General features: G+C 54.8%; 5 protein-coding genes across 5 annotated transcripts; 3 read left to right on the top strand and 2 right to left on the bottom strand.

Moving 5' to 3' along the window:
* Positions 1 to 1,189: 1,189 nt before the first annotated feature.
* KVR01_000015 (uncharacterized protein) lies at positions 1,190 to 3,632 on the bottom strand (the record flags this gene model as incomplete). Its single annotated transcript, XM_044793243.1, has 3 exons — positions 1,190 to 1,202; positions 2,326 to 2,371; positions 2,426 to 3,632. 3 exons carry the CDS (start codon positions 3,630 to 3,632, stop codon positions 1,190 to 1,192), a joined length of 1,266 nt encoding a protein of 421 aa, XP_044649964.1.
* Positions 3,633 to 4,784: 1,152 nt separating this feature from the next.
* Positions 4,785 to 7,753, top strand: KVR01_000325 (uncharacterized protein). The gene is made up of 3 exons (XM_044788462.1): positions 4,785 to 5,068; positions 5,326 to 5,530; positions 5,594 to 7,753. The coding sequence occupies exons 2-3, from the start codon at positions 5,414 to 5,416 to the stop codon at positions 6,485 to 6,487; spliced, it is 1,011 nt and encodes a 336-aa protein (XP_044650274.1). The 5' UTR covers positions 4,785 to 5,068; positions 5,326 to 5,413; the 3' UTR covers positions 6,488 to 7,753.
* KVR01_001064 (uncharacterized protein) lies at positions 6,821 to 7,468 on the bottom strand (the record flags this gene model as incomplete). The annotated part of the gene is made up of 2 exons (XM_044786519.1): positions 6,821 to 7,275; positions 7,357 to 7,468. The coding sequence occupies 2 exons, from the start codon at positions 7,466 to 7,468 to the stop codon at positions 6,821 to 6,823; spliced, it is 567 nt and encodes a 188-aa protein (XP_044651013.1).
* A 555-nt stretch (positions 7,754 to 8,308) lies between the features above and the next one.
* KVR01_000202 (uncharacterized protein) lies at positions 8,309 to 11,777 on the top strand. Its single transcript, XM_044791254.1, has 2 exons — positions 8,309 to 10,979; positions 11,033 to 11,777. The coding sequence occupies exons 1-2, from the start codon at positions 8,877 to 8,879 to the stop codon at positions 11,570 to 11,572; spliced, it is 2,643 nt and encodes an 880-aa protein (XP_044650151.1). The 5' UTR covers positions 8,309 to 8,876; the 3' UTR covers positions 11,573 to 11,777.
* Positions 11,778 to 16,355: 4,578 nt separating this feature from the next.
* KVR01_000161 (uncharacterized protein) lies at positions 16,356 to 17,635 on the top strand (the record flags this gene model as incomplete). Its single annotated transcript, XM_044782347.1, has 3 exons — positions 16,356 to 16,422; positions 16,502 to 16,760; positions 16,816 to 17,635. 3 exons carry the CDS (start codon positions 16,356 to 16,358, stop codon positions 17,633 to 17,635), a joined length of 1,146 nt encoding a protein of 381 aa, XP_044650110.1.
* Between the last annotated feature and the right edge of the window lie 312 nt (positions 17,636 to 17,947).

Genomic DNA, 17,947 nt, shown 5'->3' with positions numbered 1-17,947 from the left:
TTAATTTTTTAATAAATATTTAAATATAAAGTAATTTTTAAAGTATATTTTTTTATAAAATATTATTCTTTAAAATATTCTTTTATAAGAACCTTTTTTATAGAATTAAGTTTTATAGTTAAACCTTTAATAATAGGTAATTATATAAGTAGAAAGTGTATTAGTAGGTGGATAAAACTGTGGTAATACTTAGTTTTAATGGAGGCTATATATTATAAAGTAGAGCTAGAACCTTAGAAAGGGTATGGTAGCTTTTATAATTGTCCAGTTTGGGCAGCTTAGATGCCTGGGTCACACAGCAATGGTACTGTCATGTAGTATTTAATAGTGTCAGGCTAGGTTACTCACAATGTTGCAATAGCTCCAGTCCATCACTCCACGCTTGACAGACCAGTTCATGTCAAGGCTGATGTCTTTCAAGGTTGTTAATGGAACCAGTGTGAGTAGGTATGGTCCAAGGCTATGGCTGCTAGCACAGAATGGCGGCCTCTAACTACCCTCTTATTTGTGCTATATAAATCCGGCCTGTGAACCCACTTGATCCCTAATGTCTGTCGACTCTTCATCCAACCACACAACCAACTGCAAACATCAAATAACCAAGCCTCAATCCTCAAGAACATTCAAAAGCAATCATTCATCCAAAAATTACACAACAGGGAAGCTTGAACCACTGCAAAAGTTTGGAATTCATTACTCCCAAGACTAGAACGATGGGTCAGACCATCTCGCGCTGCTCCGGGTCAAGGTCAAACACCTCTCAACCCCTTCCAACACCCTGTACATCTCGACTTGAGCAGCTTCCTGTGGAGTTAAAGCTTGCAATTTGCCATTTCCTCTCGCCGGCATCCGTTGCAGCTTTGTCACTCACAAGCAAATACCTCCGCTTCGTCTTGATCTACAACAACATGATCGACCAGTCACTCAGAGTGAACGGCGAGCAACGCATCGAATTCCTCGGTCTCCTGGAACGGGACATTGGTGAAAGGTTCTTCCTCTGCACACGCTGTGCTGTGCTGCGTCGCTTTCAGTCGGGACGTGGTGTGGGATGTGGTCCCATCGAAACTCGTTACGGATTTTGGACCAGGAGCTGTTTCCATATGGAAGACACGTATGGATTTTCTCTACCATACTTGCTCAGCCATCACCACTTACGCCTTGTCATGAATCGTCACCTATATGGCCCTGATCATGGCCTTTCGCTGCGAGACTTGGAGGCAGGATGCGTGACACCTTTGTATGGCGGAAATGCAGGCTGGCGCCAGGAATGGTCCGCACGTATCATTAACGACGAGTTGTTCCTCCGTGTGAAGCACAAAATCCATGGTCATCACGAGCAAAGGCTCCGCCAAATCATCGATAAAAGCGTTTATTTGATCTGCCCGCATACATGGCTGAACGCGGGGCTTCGTGGGCGGCCAGTTGCCCTCCAAACTCCATCACCTGGCGCTTCTGAATCAGATTCACTTGCGGGCTCTTTGACCGGGCCATTATTTACAGAGTGTGAAGAAAGCCACGGCTCTTGCGGAATTTGCCTGACGGACTACACAGTCAATGTCAGATTGAGGACTTCGAATCATCAAGCTGGTAGCCGCGGCTGGGAAATTACTATAACTTCGTACCATCAGCTGGGTGAAGGAAGGTCTCATTCGGACTGGAAGTGGACCTTATTCACTAGCACCACTAAGTCGCCGCCCGTGTTAGTAGCTGGCTCAGGTTCCCACCAAGCAGGGACGGTTATAGCCCAATGGCTCGGCTAGACACTTTGGAGGGGTGTCTTCAGAGTGTCAGCCCAACAGAATTGGTCAACCAGGGATCAAAATGCTTTCATAGTAATTTTGCGACAGTGAGCCTTGGCATGGAAGCGAAACACCTAGCGCTGGGGATGATGGGGTCAGAAGTTTTGAAATGGGGGGACCAAAGCTTGCTCTAAGGCGCGTTTTTACGATGGGAATGATTCAATGTTGGCTGAGCCTCAGGGTTTCTAGTCAAACCCTTTTTTACTTGCACAAGTATTATCCAAGATTGCCTTTAGGTATCTACATAAGTAGATAGTGCCTGAAGCTTTCTGTAACGAGGAAAACACTGGAGTGAACATCGCACCTCATGGCACTGTCCGCCCCAGCTTACACAATAACACTAGAGTATTACCTCAAAATTAACTAATCATTTGCCGCATGTCACTTACTTCTTCCTGAGCTGCTTCTATGCCCATGTGGGTGGTGTATTATCAAAAGTTGTGCTGTTCCTCAAACCACTAGATCTAGCCGTTGTGTCCCTAATTGCGGAGCAATAAAACCTGCCAGGCACCACAGAATTCCAAACATCGTCAGACATCCTAACAAGAAGACTCCAAAATAGAAGGTCTCTACTGGCCTTTTTATCAGTGATCGCTGAGGAGATGGTCGTCCATTGTGCTCTCTGCCAGTCACTTTACCCACGTGCGGAATGTGTTTGAAGTCAAACTTTGTACCACCGCCCAAGCCACCTTTGCTCTGAATGACAGCCTGATGCAGTAAGCTCCTCCAAAAATGGGTAAGCATACGATCGACCGGCGGAAAATTTTGCTGTGCTAGAGCAAGCGACCGCACCAGCCAACAGTGACCCCTGAAGCACGCGTACGAGTACCAACCGGGGCACCCAAGACCTAGAGAATCGCATAAGTCATCACCATTCAGAACACGGCTACCCGCCTCAATGAACTGCGCCGATATGTTGAAAGGGGGCAAGTCTTTGAGGCACTCGATGAAGTTGTGCCCGACAATCAGCGACGTCGGCGTCACGTGTAATTCGTGGACAAGCATGCTTTCCATGACGGCTTTGGACTTGGCAACAGTATCAAAGTAATGATCCGGAGTGCCGAGAACGTATCCGATGTAGCGAAAAAGGGCGATATAGTCGGCGATTTCTTGCTGGCTCGGATACACACCCATCACAGGCAGTTGGAGCCACATGTGATTGCACGCGAAGGTCGCGATGGAGTGGATCGAGTCAAGCGTGTTGACCGGAACTCCAAACCTCTTCACATCAAAGTAGTCTGGCCGAGACTCGACAAGCTTCATGATGCGCTGTCGGACGGAAGAATGAAGGAGCCGTACGCGGACCGTGGTGATATGGCCCTCTCCTCCGGGCTTGATGGCATCGAGTGATTTGGTCGCCTCAAGGAGGAATTGAAACGTCTCAAGAAGCCTTCGCAGAAGTACACGGGTTGAAAAGCCACCTGTACGAACCAAGACCTCTACGACTCCAGAGGCTGCCGAGTTCTCGCCCATGAAGCCCTGCAAAGCGAACCCCATGAGGTTTGCAGGGGCATACCGATAAAAGAACCTTTGGCCGCGTTCCAATTGAGCCCAATCTACCCACTCGGGGACTTTATGCACCTCATTCCAGAACGTTGCGAGAATCTCATCATTTTTGTAGTTGTCGGACAGGAGTGTGTACAGATCGGTTCTGGGCCGACCACTGCCGTCGCGGGGTTCTTGATCCTTCTTTTCCCTGGCGACTTCTTGCAGCTTCTCCACAACTGCGCTGCCCAGCTCGTCATATTCATAGCGTAGCGGATCCGTCTCTTCTCTGGACAGGTGAAGGTCGGTCCATTCGAATCGATAGTTACCAAACTTGCGTGTCGCCATTTTCAACGAGTCAAATCTGATGGATCCTGGAGGGGTAGCGTATGAAGAATAAACTAAGTATATTCGGAATAACAGGTTGAAAAAGGGCCCGGCGCTGATGTAAGAAAGACTATTGTGCGGCGGGGTCTGTCAGCTGGATGACAGATCATTATCAACTACAGGCCGCAGTCCCCACATGGGAAACCGGAGGTGCATGGCCACGGTATTCCTAATGCTTTCAGGGCTCTGGTCATTTCTAGTAAAAGTGTCTTATTGACTTTTTGGTAACAGAAACAAGCAGGCACATCCTCTTTTCAGATGTCTCGATTCACAAACCGTCTCATCTCCAAGAGCCCACCCTGCTGCTATCAGATTTAACTGGGCAACAGGCTGAGCTTTTGGCTAGCAGTGCTCAGATAGAGATAATGATGGCTGTGATAACTCCATCCCCCCCATTCTTTCTGTCATGTTCCCGTTCATTCTAGTTTGCGACTAATCTTTCCTATGTTAAGCCCAGCCACTAGGTGTTGTCAGCCCGATGCTAATCCTAGCAAGTCAAGTCCTCTTTGCACCAGGGGCAAGAACACCTCTCAACACAGATATTATAATTCCTAATCCGGTCTAGGACTTTCCAAAAGAAAAACCAACAAAATTTCAGTCTTCAGCACAAGGCTGTGAGACTAGGAGTCAGAAAACGGCCGTCAGGGTTGGTCAACCAATTTTTCTTGGTCACCTTGCCTGTTATATTTGACATGAGTAGGGTTCTGCTCATATGATAGGAGGACAGAATACGTGTCCCTTCTGCACCTCTGGCTGAGCTACGAGCACTGTGGCTGGGTCAACTGGCACCTGGGGCCTGTTTTCCATCTCTTTGAGCAGACATAAATGCCCGGATGGACAACAAGTAAAAAGACCGGAACGCATGGATGGCATGGATTGAGTTTAGTGGAGAAGAAGGAGCACGCGGGTTTGGAGATCCAAAATGGAAGGAGACCCGGCCTGGATGTTACAGTATTTTGAATTATTATTGTTGGATCGTGAGCCGAGGCCTTTAAGTCGCACCAATGATGCGAACCTGGGACCCAGATGGGGCTAAAAGGATCCGCCCTTGCCCCGCGCAAAGTCCATCTGATAAAGCAGCAAATCTTATCAGATCCGAAGAGTTTGCGGCTTGGCGCCCGAGCCCGCATGGACCCGAGGCTTCATCACAGGCTCGCGCGGCGAGGCGACGTGGGACACAAAAACTGCGCCTGTACCACAGTACAACACACACGCAGAGTCAAGACGAGCGCAATGTCCTCAACCACCGCTCCCCTCTAGGAATTCCGGCACCCTCTGCGCCATGTGCCTCCAACTGCCCCGCCCACTGTCGGTCGAACCTGGAGGACGATCTTGACGAGCGGTGACTGACAGACTGCGCATGGCCTGGCCCGCTTCCGGCCTGCATTATTCATAAAGTTGGTCACCAACCACTCACCCCTCCCTCCTCGACCTGCCCTGCCCGCTCTCCTGCCCTCCCTCCCACATGTGCCCACTGCCCAACCACTGCTCATCTCGTCGGTGCGCCGTTGGCTGCGTGCGGCCCCCGGCTGGTCAAGGTCGGCTTGCCCCCTTTCCTGGCGGCGCAACCATCGGCGCTCTTCGCCCGCCCACCTACGCATTTGCCAAGTATACCCGCTCGGTACTATACACATTGACTGACCGGCTCAAGTAGAAGGCCTGCCCAGGCTCCTGACGACCCCGTGCCCCCGCCTCTCGAAACACCAACTGCACGATTCTCGCTCGACACAGAACCACCCAATATGACCTCGACTCAGCTGGGCCTCGACACGCCTCGCCCGGCTTCCATTCCGGCACCTTTGGACGTCAAGGCACGAACGGCGGCAATGGAGTCCATCGAGGACATCTGTCACGGCTCGGTGTGTACTGCCAACCGTTTCATGACTCGGGCCCCCGGTGTGCTAACCGAACCCCCCCTACAGGTCGCCGGAATAGTTGGCAAATACATCGAATACCCCTTCGACACGGTCAAGGTCCGCCTCCAATCCCAGCCGGACCACCTCCCCCTCCGCTACAAAGGCCCGCTGGACTGCTTCCGCCAGTCTATCAAGGCAGATGGCCTCCTGGGGCTGTACCGTGGCATCAGCGCGCCGCTCGTCGGTGCCGCCGCCGAGAACAGCAGCTTGTTCTTCTTTGAACGGATGGGCCGGGAGACCCTGTACAAGACCGGGTTCTGTTCCCGCGACACGCCGATGCCCCTCCCGGCCTTGTTTTTCACAGGCGCCTTCTCCGGCGTCTTCACCTCCTTCGTCCTGACGCCCATCGAGCTGGTCAAATGCAAGATACAGGTGCCGGAGCACGGGGTCGGCACCCACAAGCAGGCACCGCTCAAGCCGCTGAACGTTATCAAAAGCATATTTCGACAAGAGGGCTTCCTCGGGTTCTGGCACGGCCAGGTGGGGACGCTGATCCGGGAGGCCGGGGGCGGCGCGGCGTGGTTTGGCTCCAAGGAGACCACGTCCAAGTTCTTCATGAACCAGAACCTGAAGAAGGCCAAGACGCAGGCAGAGAAGGACGAGATGCTGGCCAACCCGCTGCCGCTGTGGCAGCAGGCCCTGGCTGGGGCCTCTGCCGGCGTGACCTACAACTTCCTCTTCTTCCCCGCGGACACCATCAAGTCACGCATGCAGACGAGCCCTAGCGATGGGTCGGTCGTGAGGAGGACGTTCTGGGGGGAGGCGGCCGCGCTGTGGCAGCAGGCGGGGCTCAGGGGGTGCTACAGAGGCTGCGGCATCACGTGCTTGCGGTCAGCACCGAGCTCGGCGTTCATTTTCATGGTGTTTGATGGCTTGAAGAAATACATGCCGCTTTCATGAGTTCGTTGGATACCCAGTCATAAATCACACGGAGAGACAAGATGGCAACAGTTTTGTGCAGCGAGGTCCCTGGAGACAGGGTCCATTTTCTGATCTGGCTGGATATGGGATAGAGTACAGTACACAACACAGGTAGAACGGCCTTATAGACGACATCAAACCAAATGCAAAGGGTTCTCACAATTTGGCTTGCTTGCTTTTGAAACAATCGTGCTCATGCCTCGTGGAAAACAGATCATGTGGGTGTTCAACACCTCAACTCCAGGCGAAACATAAAAGTCGGCGGACCAAAGCTTTCGATGAAGAGGCAGGAAGGCTCACGGCTTGGCCGGCTCACTCCTTCTTGAGGTCCTTGTTCTTGAAGTCCCAACCGTTGAGGTATCCGGCGCCGGAGCACAGATACGTCGCGAAGCTCAGCCAGCCAAGGTACGGCAGCATGCAGTAGGCTGCAATCCTGTCGATGGGCCACCAGAGCCTTGTCAGGTAGACGTTGAGCCCCAGGAGAGCGACGATGTCGACAGTTGCCTCCACTGGGCGCTTGAGGCCAAAGAAGAGGGGCATCCAGGCCAGGTTGAGGCCGAGCTGGATGGTGTACAGTGTTGCGGAGTGCTTGGTGTCCCTGATGAGCTGCGGTGTGGAGGTCAGCGGGCTCAGACCGGCGGTGATGGCGCGGTGGGCCGCGTAGCCCATGAGCCCGTAGAGCAGCGTCCACGCTGGGCCGAAGACATAGGGTGGCGGCCGGAAGGGCGGCTGTTTGATCGACTGGTAGGTCTTCTGGGTCTCTTTCGCTGTGTGCTTGTCAGACCTTGGTGCACACAACAAGGTGCGTGGATATAGCTCAAGTATAGCTCGTGTGTGTGGTCACTCACGCCGAGTGCTGTACCCAACCGCGGTCCCCAGGCCGATGGGGAGGAGGATGGAGGCCGCAGGGTTGGCGAAGACGCCGTGAGGGATCGTCAGAGCCGGTATATAGGCTGTCATGGTTGCAACTGCGCTGGATTGGAGTCCTGCAGGTGAATTGAGCCGTTGCTGTGCACCTTTCGTTTCTACCCGCTTGAATGGTGTTGGTTGGAAATGAACAGGCGACAGGTGGTGAGACTCGACAGAAGCTCACACTGTCCGGGCCTTGCGGCCATGTATGACGACATGCCAGCGGAGCATGCGAGTCTCGAGCAGTTCCATACAGCAACTGGGCTTGGCAGTGGATTTCAGTTGCTTTTGGGGTCTAAATTGACCTCGAAAAAGCTGTCTCTTGGGAAACATGGCATTTATGTCCCTGCAGACCTCATTTCTTTTCACAAGTACGATGCCGTCTTTTGACAATATGCAGGTGCCTCGGCACATTACCCGGGTACACGTTTGATCATATACATCATCACAAGAGCATGGCCACACTTTAAGAAATATAGAAACAATATTAGAAAGGCAATACAGCTTGTTTATCTTTTATCTATTTGTCTAAGTGAAGTAGGATATTAAGAAGTGTGTAATTAAGGTAGGGAGTTAAGCAATAAGGAGTTTAGTTATAAGAGGCCAAGATGCGAGAGTTATATGAGAGCCCAGATGTTGTGACCTAGAAGAATAGGAGGTTAGGATTTACAGGTCAGTAGGTACCTAAGACCCCAACAAAGCTCGAATCGTATCCGGGTGTGCACGGTAGCACCGACCACTTAAGTACTTACTACAGAGTACCTAGGAGGTAGCTAGGCAGGGTGCTACATAGGGTGGGTGGGCGCTTATGTCAGACGGCGCTAGCCCCAGGTCGGCGCCTCTTGTTGGACTGGCGGCGTGGGCCGGCGACTCCTCTCTTTCAACCACCAGAGCCGACCTCCCTGGATATCCACTCCTGGGACGAGAGGGCGCCCAGCTGCTGCATCTCGCAACAACAGATCCAGACTCGCATTTTTGGTTGCGAAGTCACCCTCTTGGCCATTGTTCGTTCTACCTTTTCCGTTGAGTTTCGGCCCCCCCCTCGTGGAATCACTCCCCCCCGTTTCTGCCACGTCCCCAAGACGATAGCTTCCTTCAGCTCTGCTTCTTGCACACCCGCCCATTTGTCGCATCGATCATCATTTGCTTGTCTTGTCAAGCAGCAAGCCATCATCTTCCACTTCTTGTCCTCTTACCTCACCATCGTTTGCTACGGACGGATTCTGCGTTGCTGCTGGTCTTCTTATCCAATCGCTCTCAGCCCTCCTGCTATCTTCAGAACCACCCTCATTCTTCTTTTCCTGGTCAGAATGTTTTCTCTAACGGCAATCACGTCGCCAAACATTAGGCTTCCTCTTTCTTCCAGTCTACGACAAGTTTCTGATATAACCTGACCATTACCACCGCCCACGGCCCACCGCCCAACCCTCGTCCCGCCGACCTGCTTCAAGCTTGTGCAATGGATTCCTACTACAGAGACTCCGCCCGTTCTCCTGGAGACAGGACCTGGACGCGTGATGATTCGAGAAAGATGGACAGGGCTGACGATAGCTTCTACCGCGGAAGATCTCCTGGCGGCCATGATCGCCGCCGGTCCAACCGTTCTCGATCCCCCCTGCCCGTCGACCGGTATGAGCCTCGACGAGCGAGAGAAGACTACCCTCCTCGCGACAGGGATGATAGGCGCCGCATCACATCTCCGCCAGCCAACATTGATCGGTATGTCCCTGGGCAGGAGGTCACACCGCCTCAACCTGTTGCTGCCAACCCTATTCAGGACCCTCTGAAGCTGCCTTACCAGGTGGGGTTCTCCTACTTCGGCGAGTGGTGGAGGCTCAATGAGAAAGTCAAGGAAGAGAAGGAGCGTCAGCGCACGGGTCGCCGCCGGGAGCCTGATCGCGCCCGAGCCAACACGCAGGAGGAGCGTGACAAGGAGAAGGCAAAGATCCAGGCCGCGTATGACTCGTACAAGGAGAGCCTACAGGCAAAGATGGCCAAGACCTTTGTCCAGCAGCACAAAGACGAGCAGTGGTTCCGTGAGCGCTACGTTCCCGAGGTCAGAGATCCTCTGAAGGCCCAACTCACCGAGTTCCGAAAGGGCCAGTACACCCAATGGGAGCAGGATCTCGAGTCTGGCACCTTCGATGAGTTCACCTTGGAGGGCATACCTAAGAGTGAGAGCAACGGCGCGGGTGGCATCGTCGAGAAGGAGGAGGGTGAAGCCACTGCAGCAAACGAAGTCCTTGGTGTTGGGGACTTGGTCCCCGCCACTAGCTCCGATCTCCGCGATGAGAACCTCTTTCAGCCAACCCTCCTCATCAAGACGATTGCTCCTAGCGTGAGCCGTCATAATCTGGAGGCGTTTTGCAAGGAGCATCTCGGAGAGGAGGAGGGCGGTTTCAAATGGCTCTCTCTCAGCGACCCGAACCCATCTAAACGGTACCATCGCATAGGCTGGATCATGCTTCACCCTGCTGCCGAGACCGGGGCCCTCATCGATCGTGCAGACCCGAAAGAAGAGGACGATGATGGGGACATCAAAGTCAAGAGCCCTGGCGCGTCACCCTCAACTGCCGAGAAGGCGTTGGAAGCCATCAATAGCAAGACCGTGAAGGACGAGGTCAGGGGGGACTTCGTGTGCCACGTTGGCGTGCACAACCCACCCGCCAACCCGCGCAAGAAGGCTCTCTGGGATCTCTTTTCAGCTCCAGAGCGCATTGACAAGGACCTGTCTCTTGTCCATCAGCTCGTCAACAAATTCGAGGCGGATTACGGCTCTGACTTTAACGCCGTTCTAAAAGTGGAGGAAAAGGTCGACGAGCTCAGAAACGCCGGGCGTCTACAACCTGCGATCACCTCAGTCAAGAAGGAGAAGATCAAGAAGGAGCGGTCAGTCAATCTCGACGAGGCTATGGACGAAGGGGAGGAGCCTGAGCCAGAAGACGATGACGATGAAGATGAGGGCGCCATCGACGATGACGAGGTCGACGATGAGGAGCTTTTGACCAAGAAGAAGCAGCTTGACCTCCTCATCGAGTATCTGCGCCGCGTCTTCAACTTCTGCTTCTTCTGCGTCTTCGAGAGCGACTCGGTCCATGAGTTGACTCGGAAATGCCCTGGAGGTCATCTCCGTCGACCCAGGAGCACCCTGTCCTCTGCGGCAAAGGAGGTCGCCCGTGCCAGTGCTCTTGGCGAGCCTTTGCCCAAGAAGCGCCCGGATACCGCTGAACTTGAAGAAGGCGAGACCACCGAGCCAGACCGCAAATTCAGGAACGTCAGTAAGTCTGAACAACAACTCCAGCGCGCTTACAACTGGGTCAAGACATTCGAGGACAAGATCAAGCAAATCCTGGAGCCAGAGTCTGTCGATATCCGGAAGCTTGGCGGCAAGCCCATCGACGAAGCTGTGGCGGAGGAGATGGCCAAGTTCGTAAAGCAGGAAGACGAGCACAAGTGGAGGTGCAAGGTTCCCGAGTGTCAAAAGCTTTTCAAAGAGGAGCATTTCTGGCGCAAGCACGTTGAAAAGCGTCACGGGGACTGGCTGGACGGCCTCAAAGTAGACGTAAGTTGTCACAACCTCGGTCTGCGCATGCTGACTGCTAACATGACGCTCAGTTTGAGCTAATCAATGCGTACGTGATTGACCCGGCGCACATCGCGCCGTCGCGAACAGACGCCAATTCCAACGGCCACTTCCCGCCGGCGAATGGTCAGGCGCCAACAGGCACGCCGCGAGGATTCAATCTGGGTAACTATGGTCTGAACAACATGCTACCCATGGGGTTCCCTGCCATGCCTAACTTCGGGCAAATGTTTGGCGCCATGGCCAACACTGCAAACTGGAACCCGTCCGGCGGAGGAGACGACCGCGGCGGCGGCCCCGTCCGACGCGGTGGGGCCTTCGGTTCTACCGGCAGAGGTTACAATAACAACCGATCCAACCCCTACGACCGGCCACGAAACCCTCGAGGTTTCGATGGCGGCATGGGAGGCGGCATGATGGGCGGCGGACGTCCTAACCGTGGGGGCCGCTGGGGAGACGGAGCTGGGGCCGCAGCCGTTGGACCACGCGAGGCCATCCAGGGTCGCACGCTGAAAAGTTACGAAGATCTGGACCAGGCCAGCGGCGGTGGAGGCGGGGAGTTGAACTATTAACTTGAAGGGACCCTATTACGTTCGTGACATGCCATAAGCATCTTGTCTCTGACTCCATCGGAAAGCAGAGTCTCCTACAAAAAAAAATCGAAGTCCGCAAGTTTGTGCTGTACATTAGAAGGTGGTTATTGCCCACCGGTTGTTTGTGGGCTGGGATATTTTTTTCGTACTGATTAGCAAATCAAAGACCAGATCACTCTGAAAACAGGCGCTCATGAGCTCGGCTGCCATCATCTCGCAGGACAGCCTCCCACGATTAACCTCATGTGCTCCTCTAGGATAACCTCCCAAGGAACAACTACCTATAAGACCTATTCCTTAGCGGACAAACTCATATAACATGTCTTGCTATAAGATAACTCCTCATATGATATATTCCTGTAGGGTCATGTTTTTTTATAGATATCGTCTAACAGGTGATAACACATAGAAGAACCTCCTATAGAAGAGTGTCCGTGTATGTAGATGGGAAGCAAGTCACAGGAACTCCACCACGGCGTATTTTGATGTTTGGAAACGTGGCAGTATCACAGTACCTAGGCACCTAGGCACCTAGGCAGTAAATGTATGTGATGAAAGCTGATGCTCACTCATTTGCTGAAACGCAGTGCTAGGTAGGTGCTTGGCTTCCTAAAGGCGAAGCTGACCAGTTCTAAAGTTGTGCCAGCACTTGCCCATCCGTGCAGAATACTCTTATGAGAGCGGTTCCTTCCAAATCCAAGCACCTATCAATCAAACGATCTCGGAAGGAGGGAGGCCCGAGTCGCAAGTACAATCGACAGAATCGAAAGGAAGGAATAAGAAGCCCGCCTATCATGAAGCCCAACGATCGACCACTCCAACACAAAGAACTCCGAGGTGAAATTAAAACTCAACAAATGAGATATCGAGTGTATCAGGTTGTCGCCAACCCCTTGCCAATAACCGCGGCAATCTCCATCATGACGCGTACACAGATGCGCTCCGCGCCTTGACACAGAAGCAGGGCTACCTCACCACAGGTCGTTTATGCGCCGGTAGTGCTCCATCTGCTGAGGAGTAGGGGAATCCCTCGTAACCTCTCCGAGAGGCTTCTGGCCGGTGACACGCTCGAGGAGGTATTTCAAGTACAGGCCGCCCTTGGGGTTGTGGCCCGTCTCCTGCCTGGTTATGACGTACAGGCCGTCGTAGCGAATCCCGACCGAGGGGGCGTACACGGATCCCTTCTTGGCGGCCCTGAGGACGCGGACGGGGTTGCGCGTGGTTAGGGATCTCTGAAGGTGCCCGGTGCCGGTCTTCTGGGGCGCTGCGTTCCTGTCCTCGTTCTCGGCACTGCCCGGGGCCGAGTACCAAATGGTCTCACCGCGGCTTCGACGTTGATGTCAGCCTGGCCTTATCGAGGAAGGCAAATGATGAGAAGGGGGGGGCGTGAACTCACTCGTCGTCAACGTCCTTGTATGTCGTGGCCACGACAATGCTGAAAGCACCGTGGTCGGTGTTGCCGGTTATTCCAGCCTGGGACGCCCCGTGAGCTCCAGCCACCAAGGCCGAGAGCCGGGTGGGAAACCAGGCGCCCACCTCCAGGCCGTTGTGCCCCGAGACCTTGGCCGGGCGGCGCATACTCTGATATCGGGGGTCGAGTTTCTTCTTTCCGTTCTGCGTCACGGCCACGCCGCGCATGATCCCGTTCCTGCCCCAAATCGGATGGTCAGAGGGAGGCAGCCTGATGGTGACAGTAGCACTTTCGGGCTCGTCGCTGCGGGCAGTAGGTGCCACGGCCGTGGCTGGAGACGCGACCTCGTCTTCCCCTCCCTCACCCTCCTCCTCGTCGTCATCATCATCATCAGAAGTAGGCACAGCGGCGCCCCAGTTCTCGGCCCGGAAGCGTTGGAGAAGCCTCTGGGCGCGCTCCTGGACGTCTTGTGGGAAATAGTACTCGGGACGGTTGAAGAGTTCTAGTACGAGCTCGATTTTGGCCTTGTCCTTCAGCTCCGGAGACATGTTGGTGTCGAACTCGAGCAGGTCCAGCCACCTGCGAGTTCGCCTGAGCTGCTCACTGTGCTTGAAGATGCTCAGGTCGGGGATCCCTCGACCCTTCTTGCTGGCCTGGGCGAAGTTCTGAATGGGGTGGCGCTCGGCCACAAACCATCGGATCCTGGCGACAAGGGCCTTCTCGACCTTTGGGTACGTGATGGTCGACACATCCGCGCCGACCGGTTGGCTCGGAGCTGCCATGCTGAGAAATCTCAGCTTCACTCTGCCTTCTCAGGAATACTCTGTGTGCCAGTTTGGCGAACTTGAGGAAACCCCAGTCCTTTTCAGGGCCCCGAGATTCTTCAGGTAAAGCACTGAACAGGTTGGTTGGTTGGCTTGGGTGTGGATGTTGTTGCTGGTAGCTATCACGTACGTCAAGGATCTCGGCACGAAAGAGATGGCTGTAATGGCTGCTTCGGAACTTGGTCAACACAGCTTGGAACGACCAGGAAAGATACACAGGGCCTTTAAAGATGTGTATTTGGGTCGGAATAGGTCCACTGATGACCAAGGTGTTGGTTGACATGCGTACCGTGGGGACTGGTGCTACTGTGATTGCAGGGATGCTTTTGTAGATGCAGGGGATGGTTTCCTCGGCGATGTGGTGTGGGTGCCCGCATATGGGAGAAGATTGGACACCATCACCTCTCAGGGAACTGCAGGCAGGTTGTGTCAGAACAGATGACTGTGTAGCAGCACGGTATATTGTCGAGAGATTTGTGGAATTCCTCATTCCATCAGTGCCGCTCTTCTCATCAAGTTGCTGCAAGATACAGCCCTCTCACCTGGCCCAGCTCGCAGCTGCCTGAGTAGGCAATCGTCAACAAAGATTCTGTGGCAGATGCAGTCTGAGAAATAGAAGGAGAATCACGCTTCAGCTCGTGCCCGGAAGCCTCAGGGGCAAGCAAGTGTGAGAAGGAGACAACAAACAAGATCCGCACAGCCGGGCCAAGGGGCCTCAGGGGACTTCACACCTGCAACAGGTAGATGTCACTGAAAGATGGATGGACCAAAAACTCGTATGTCTGTCTGGCTGCGGGTTTGGTGAATTATTGCTGATGGAAATCAAGAGATCCGGAAGCTGTCTTCACAGGTGATGGCTGGCAAATCGAAATGATTTATCAGGCTCAAATTGGAATTGCTTTTGCTGGTGTATGTTTTGAAACCCATACGGGAAAGTCCTTTCACACAACAAGTCTTTATCAAGTTAGATGTCTTATTACTCCTGCCTGCCTTGGTGTGACGTGTTGACCACACCCAAGGTAGCAAGGCAGGCAGCCAGCTTGCCGGGAATGATAGCCCTCACCCAGTATCCAAGACAAAGCTTGTAAAGTGCGTTCAGATCCTGGACTGTTGACTTTTAAAGACCCGGCAGAGGAAAAGCAGAGCTTAATGGCACCAGATACTAGATAGTGCTGTATCACCACGGCAAAGCTCCAGTCCGAACCCGTATGGCGTCGAGACGGTGTGTAAGCTGGAGGCCCCTGCGCCTCTTTCTCCCGGAGGAGTCATTCGGCGGAACTGCAAGCTTGCCTGATGTGCTCAGATTCTGGGTGGTATTATCACTGTATACCGAATCTGCAGCCAGGCAAACCGGTAGATGTGGGTCTATCTCGGCCCTCGTTGATTATGGGACACTTGCCCATTGTTGACGCTGGTGTCTGAATTTGGGTCCCGAGAAGTCATGTGTCGCAAAAGTAGAAGAACAAGAATAAGAGTGACCTTGACGTAAGTAATCCAGGCCTGTCGAGGCTTGCACTTACACCCACGATATGTGTCTCGTATGAGGGACAACTCGTTGAGTTGGTAGTCGGAGGATGGGACTTCAGGATGGGTTCAGCGCAGGCGAGATGACACAGATGACACCACGTCCCCAACACGTGGGGCTTGATCTCAGAGCAGATGGGCTAAGAGCAGATGCACGACTCCATAGGGCCTCAACACATGCGACTGGAAATACCTTCTACCTTGGACGAGCGGCCCTTGATACGGCTACTGTCGGCACAGGCCATTGGGGATCCCGGCAGCGTGACAGGCGGAGCGAAGACGGCCGGTGGTTTCCAAGTGCGAAGGTTTGACTGCCGGGCACTTGTGCATGATAGTTATCTAATGGAATGGTGGACTTGGCCGGCTCGACGAGTCGCGGCCTCACGATGGGGCAGGTGCTGCTTGGTCCGACTGTAGGAGTGAGACAAGGGAGAAAGTATTCAGGTATACGGACTGACGGAGTTATGCAAGCACCGACCCCAGGTTTCACTTCTCCAAGATGCCAAGGTCACACGGATCTGGCCTGCAGTGGGCAACTGTTGAGCCTCCTGCTTGACTGCTTGACTGCTTGACTTCTGGCCAGGTGACCCACCGAACCCAAGGGGATGCTGTACGGAGTACGGAGTACTGGGGACCGGGTTCCGCAGGGCGCTATCTTTGCAGCCTGCCCACAGTAGGCGCATGCTTCCCGGCCCAGCACTGAGCATCTCGAGCTGGCTCCCGGGTCTCAGCCAGTGGAGAGATGGTTGAGCATCATCGAGCACGATCCCGGTGTTGAGACAGAGCACAGGACCGGCACAGGTACAGCATGACCATGAGTCTATCATGCGGCACGATACGATGGCCGGCACCGGACCGGTTGCCCCGCGCTGCTCGTAGTGTCCGTAGTAGAGGCGTTACATATACACCCGGGATGCATCGCCACCACCACCCTCGACCATGCCCGGCCAGCACAGCACCAGCAGCCCTTAACACATCACACCCACCAAGCCCAATCCCCAAGATGCCCGCAGCAAAGGAACAAAACGCATGGGTCGGCTACCGGGGCGCTGCCGGCTTCGATCTTCGCAGTAGGTCATGATGATGGGTCATGATGGGTGGTGACGACTGAAATGTCCCGTGTACGGACGGTACTGACGGACGCCACAGGTGACACCCAGACGACCCCGACGCCGTCAATGCTGGCTGCCATTGCCAACTGCACCCTGTTGGACGATGTCTTTGAGGAGGACACCACGACCATCGACCTGGAGGCTCACTGTGCCGCGCTGGCGGGAAAGGAGGCCGGCCTCCTGATGCTGTCGGGCACCATGGGCAACCAGGTCGCACTGAGGTCCCTCTTGACCCAGCCACCCCACGGCGTTCTCTGTGATCACCGTTCTCACATCGTCGTCTACGAGGCCGGAGGGTAAGTGGGACCAGGCGACATCCCCTTGACCGTCATCATGGCTCACCCTCTGCAGCGTATCCTCCCTCACCGGCGCCATGCTCGAATGTGTGCGGCCGAGCAACGGCATCCACCTGACGCTCGAGGACGTCCAGGAACATGCCCACATCGATGACAATGTGCACACCTGCCCGACCAGGGTCATCTCGCTCGAGAACACCCTCAACGGGATGCTGATGCCCCTGTCCGAGGTGCAGCGCATCTCCAGCTGGGCCAGGGAGCACGGCATCAAGATGCACCTCGACGGGGCGCGGCTCTGGGAGGTGGCCGCGTCGGGCGCCGGGAGCATCAGGGAGTTTGCCGAGTGCTTCGACACCCTGACCCTGTGCTTCAGCAAGGGCCTGGGCGCCCCGATCGGGAGCATCCTCCTCGGCACCAAGACCACCATCAAGCAGGCCCGGTGGGTGCGCAAGACCATCGGCGGTGGGCTCAGGCAGTCCGGTGTCGTGGCCGCCGCCGCGCGCGTGGCCGTGGACGAGACCTTCGGCAGCGACCCGAGCGGCAAGGACGGGCTCTTGAGGAGGTCGCACGAGATGGCGGCGCAGGTGGCCAGCATGTGGACGGGGCTGGGCGGGAAGCTCACGTACCCCCCGCACACCAACATGGTGTGGCTCGACCTCAAGGACGCCGGCTGCAGCGACGCGCGCATCGCCGAGCTGGGGAGGGAGCAGGGCCTGCGCCTGCTGGGCGGCAGGATCATCTGCCACTACCAGAGCTACCAGAACGCAGACGTGGTCATACCCAGGCTCGAGGCCATCTTCAAGACCATCATGGCCGAGAAGGGCCAGCGGGTTCCCGCTGCCAACGGCGCCGGCGACAAGGCGCTCTACAAGTAGACGCACGGCTCTTGAATACGACATGGTTCCATGCAGACAGCCAGACAGCCAGGCCAACCTCGTGTTGACTCTTTGCACATTGTGGGCCCTTGACACCGGATGGACATACGTCTACCCACCGGGTCGCCTCCTGGGCTGATGGCGTGGCGCCTGCTCCTGACTGCTCCCGACCGGGCCGCCACCGCCTCGTGTTAGACCCCAAGCCTTGTCTTAGTTGTGAGCTCATTGCCTAATAGATAAATAGGCCCCGTCACGGGGCATCGGGTTAGACAGCCCGCTTGGAGCGCACTACTCTGCGTCGTAAGAAAGGAA

This window comes from Diaporthe batatas (genome assembly GCF_019321695.1).
Source record: "Diaporthe batatas strain CRI 302-4 chromosome Unknown Contig00001, whole genome shotgun sequence".
Classification (NCBI taxonomy): domain Eukaryota; kingdom Fungi; phylum Ascomycota; class Sordariomycetes; order Diaporthales; family Diaporthaceae; genus Diaporthe; species Diaporthe batatas.
This window is presented reverse-complemented; position numbering and strand designations above follow the sequence as displayed.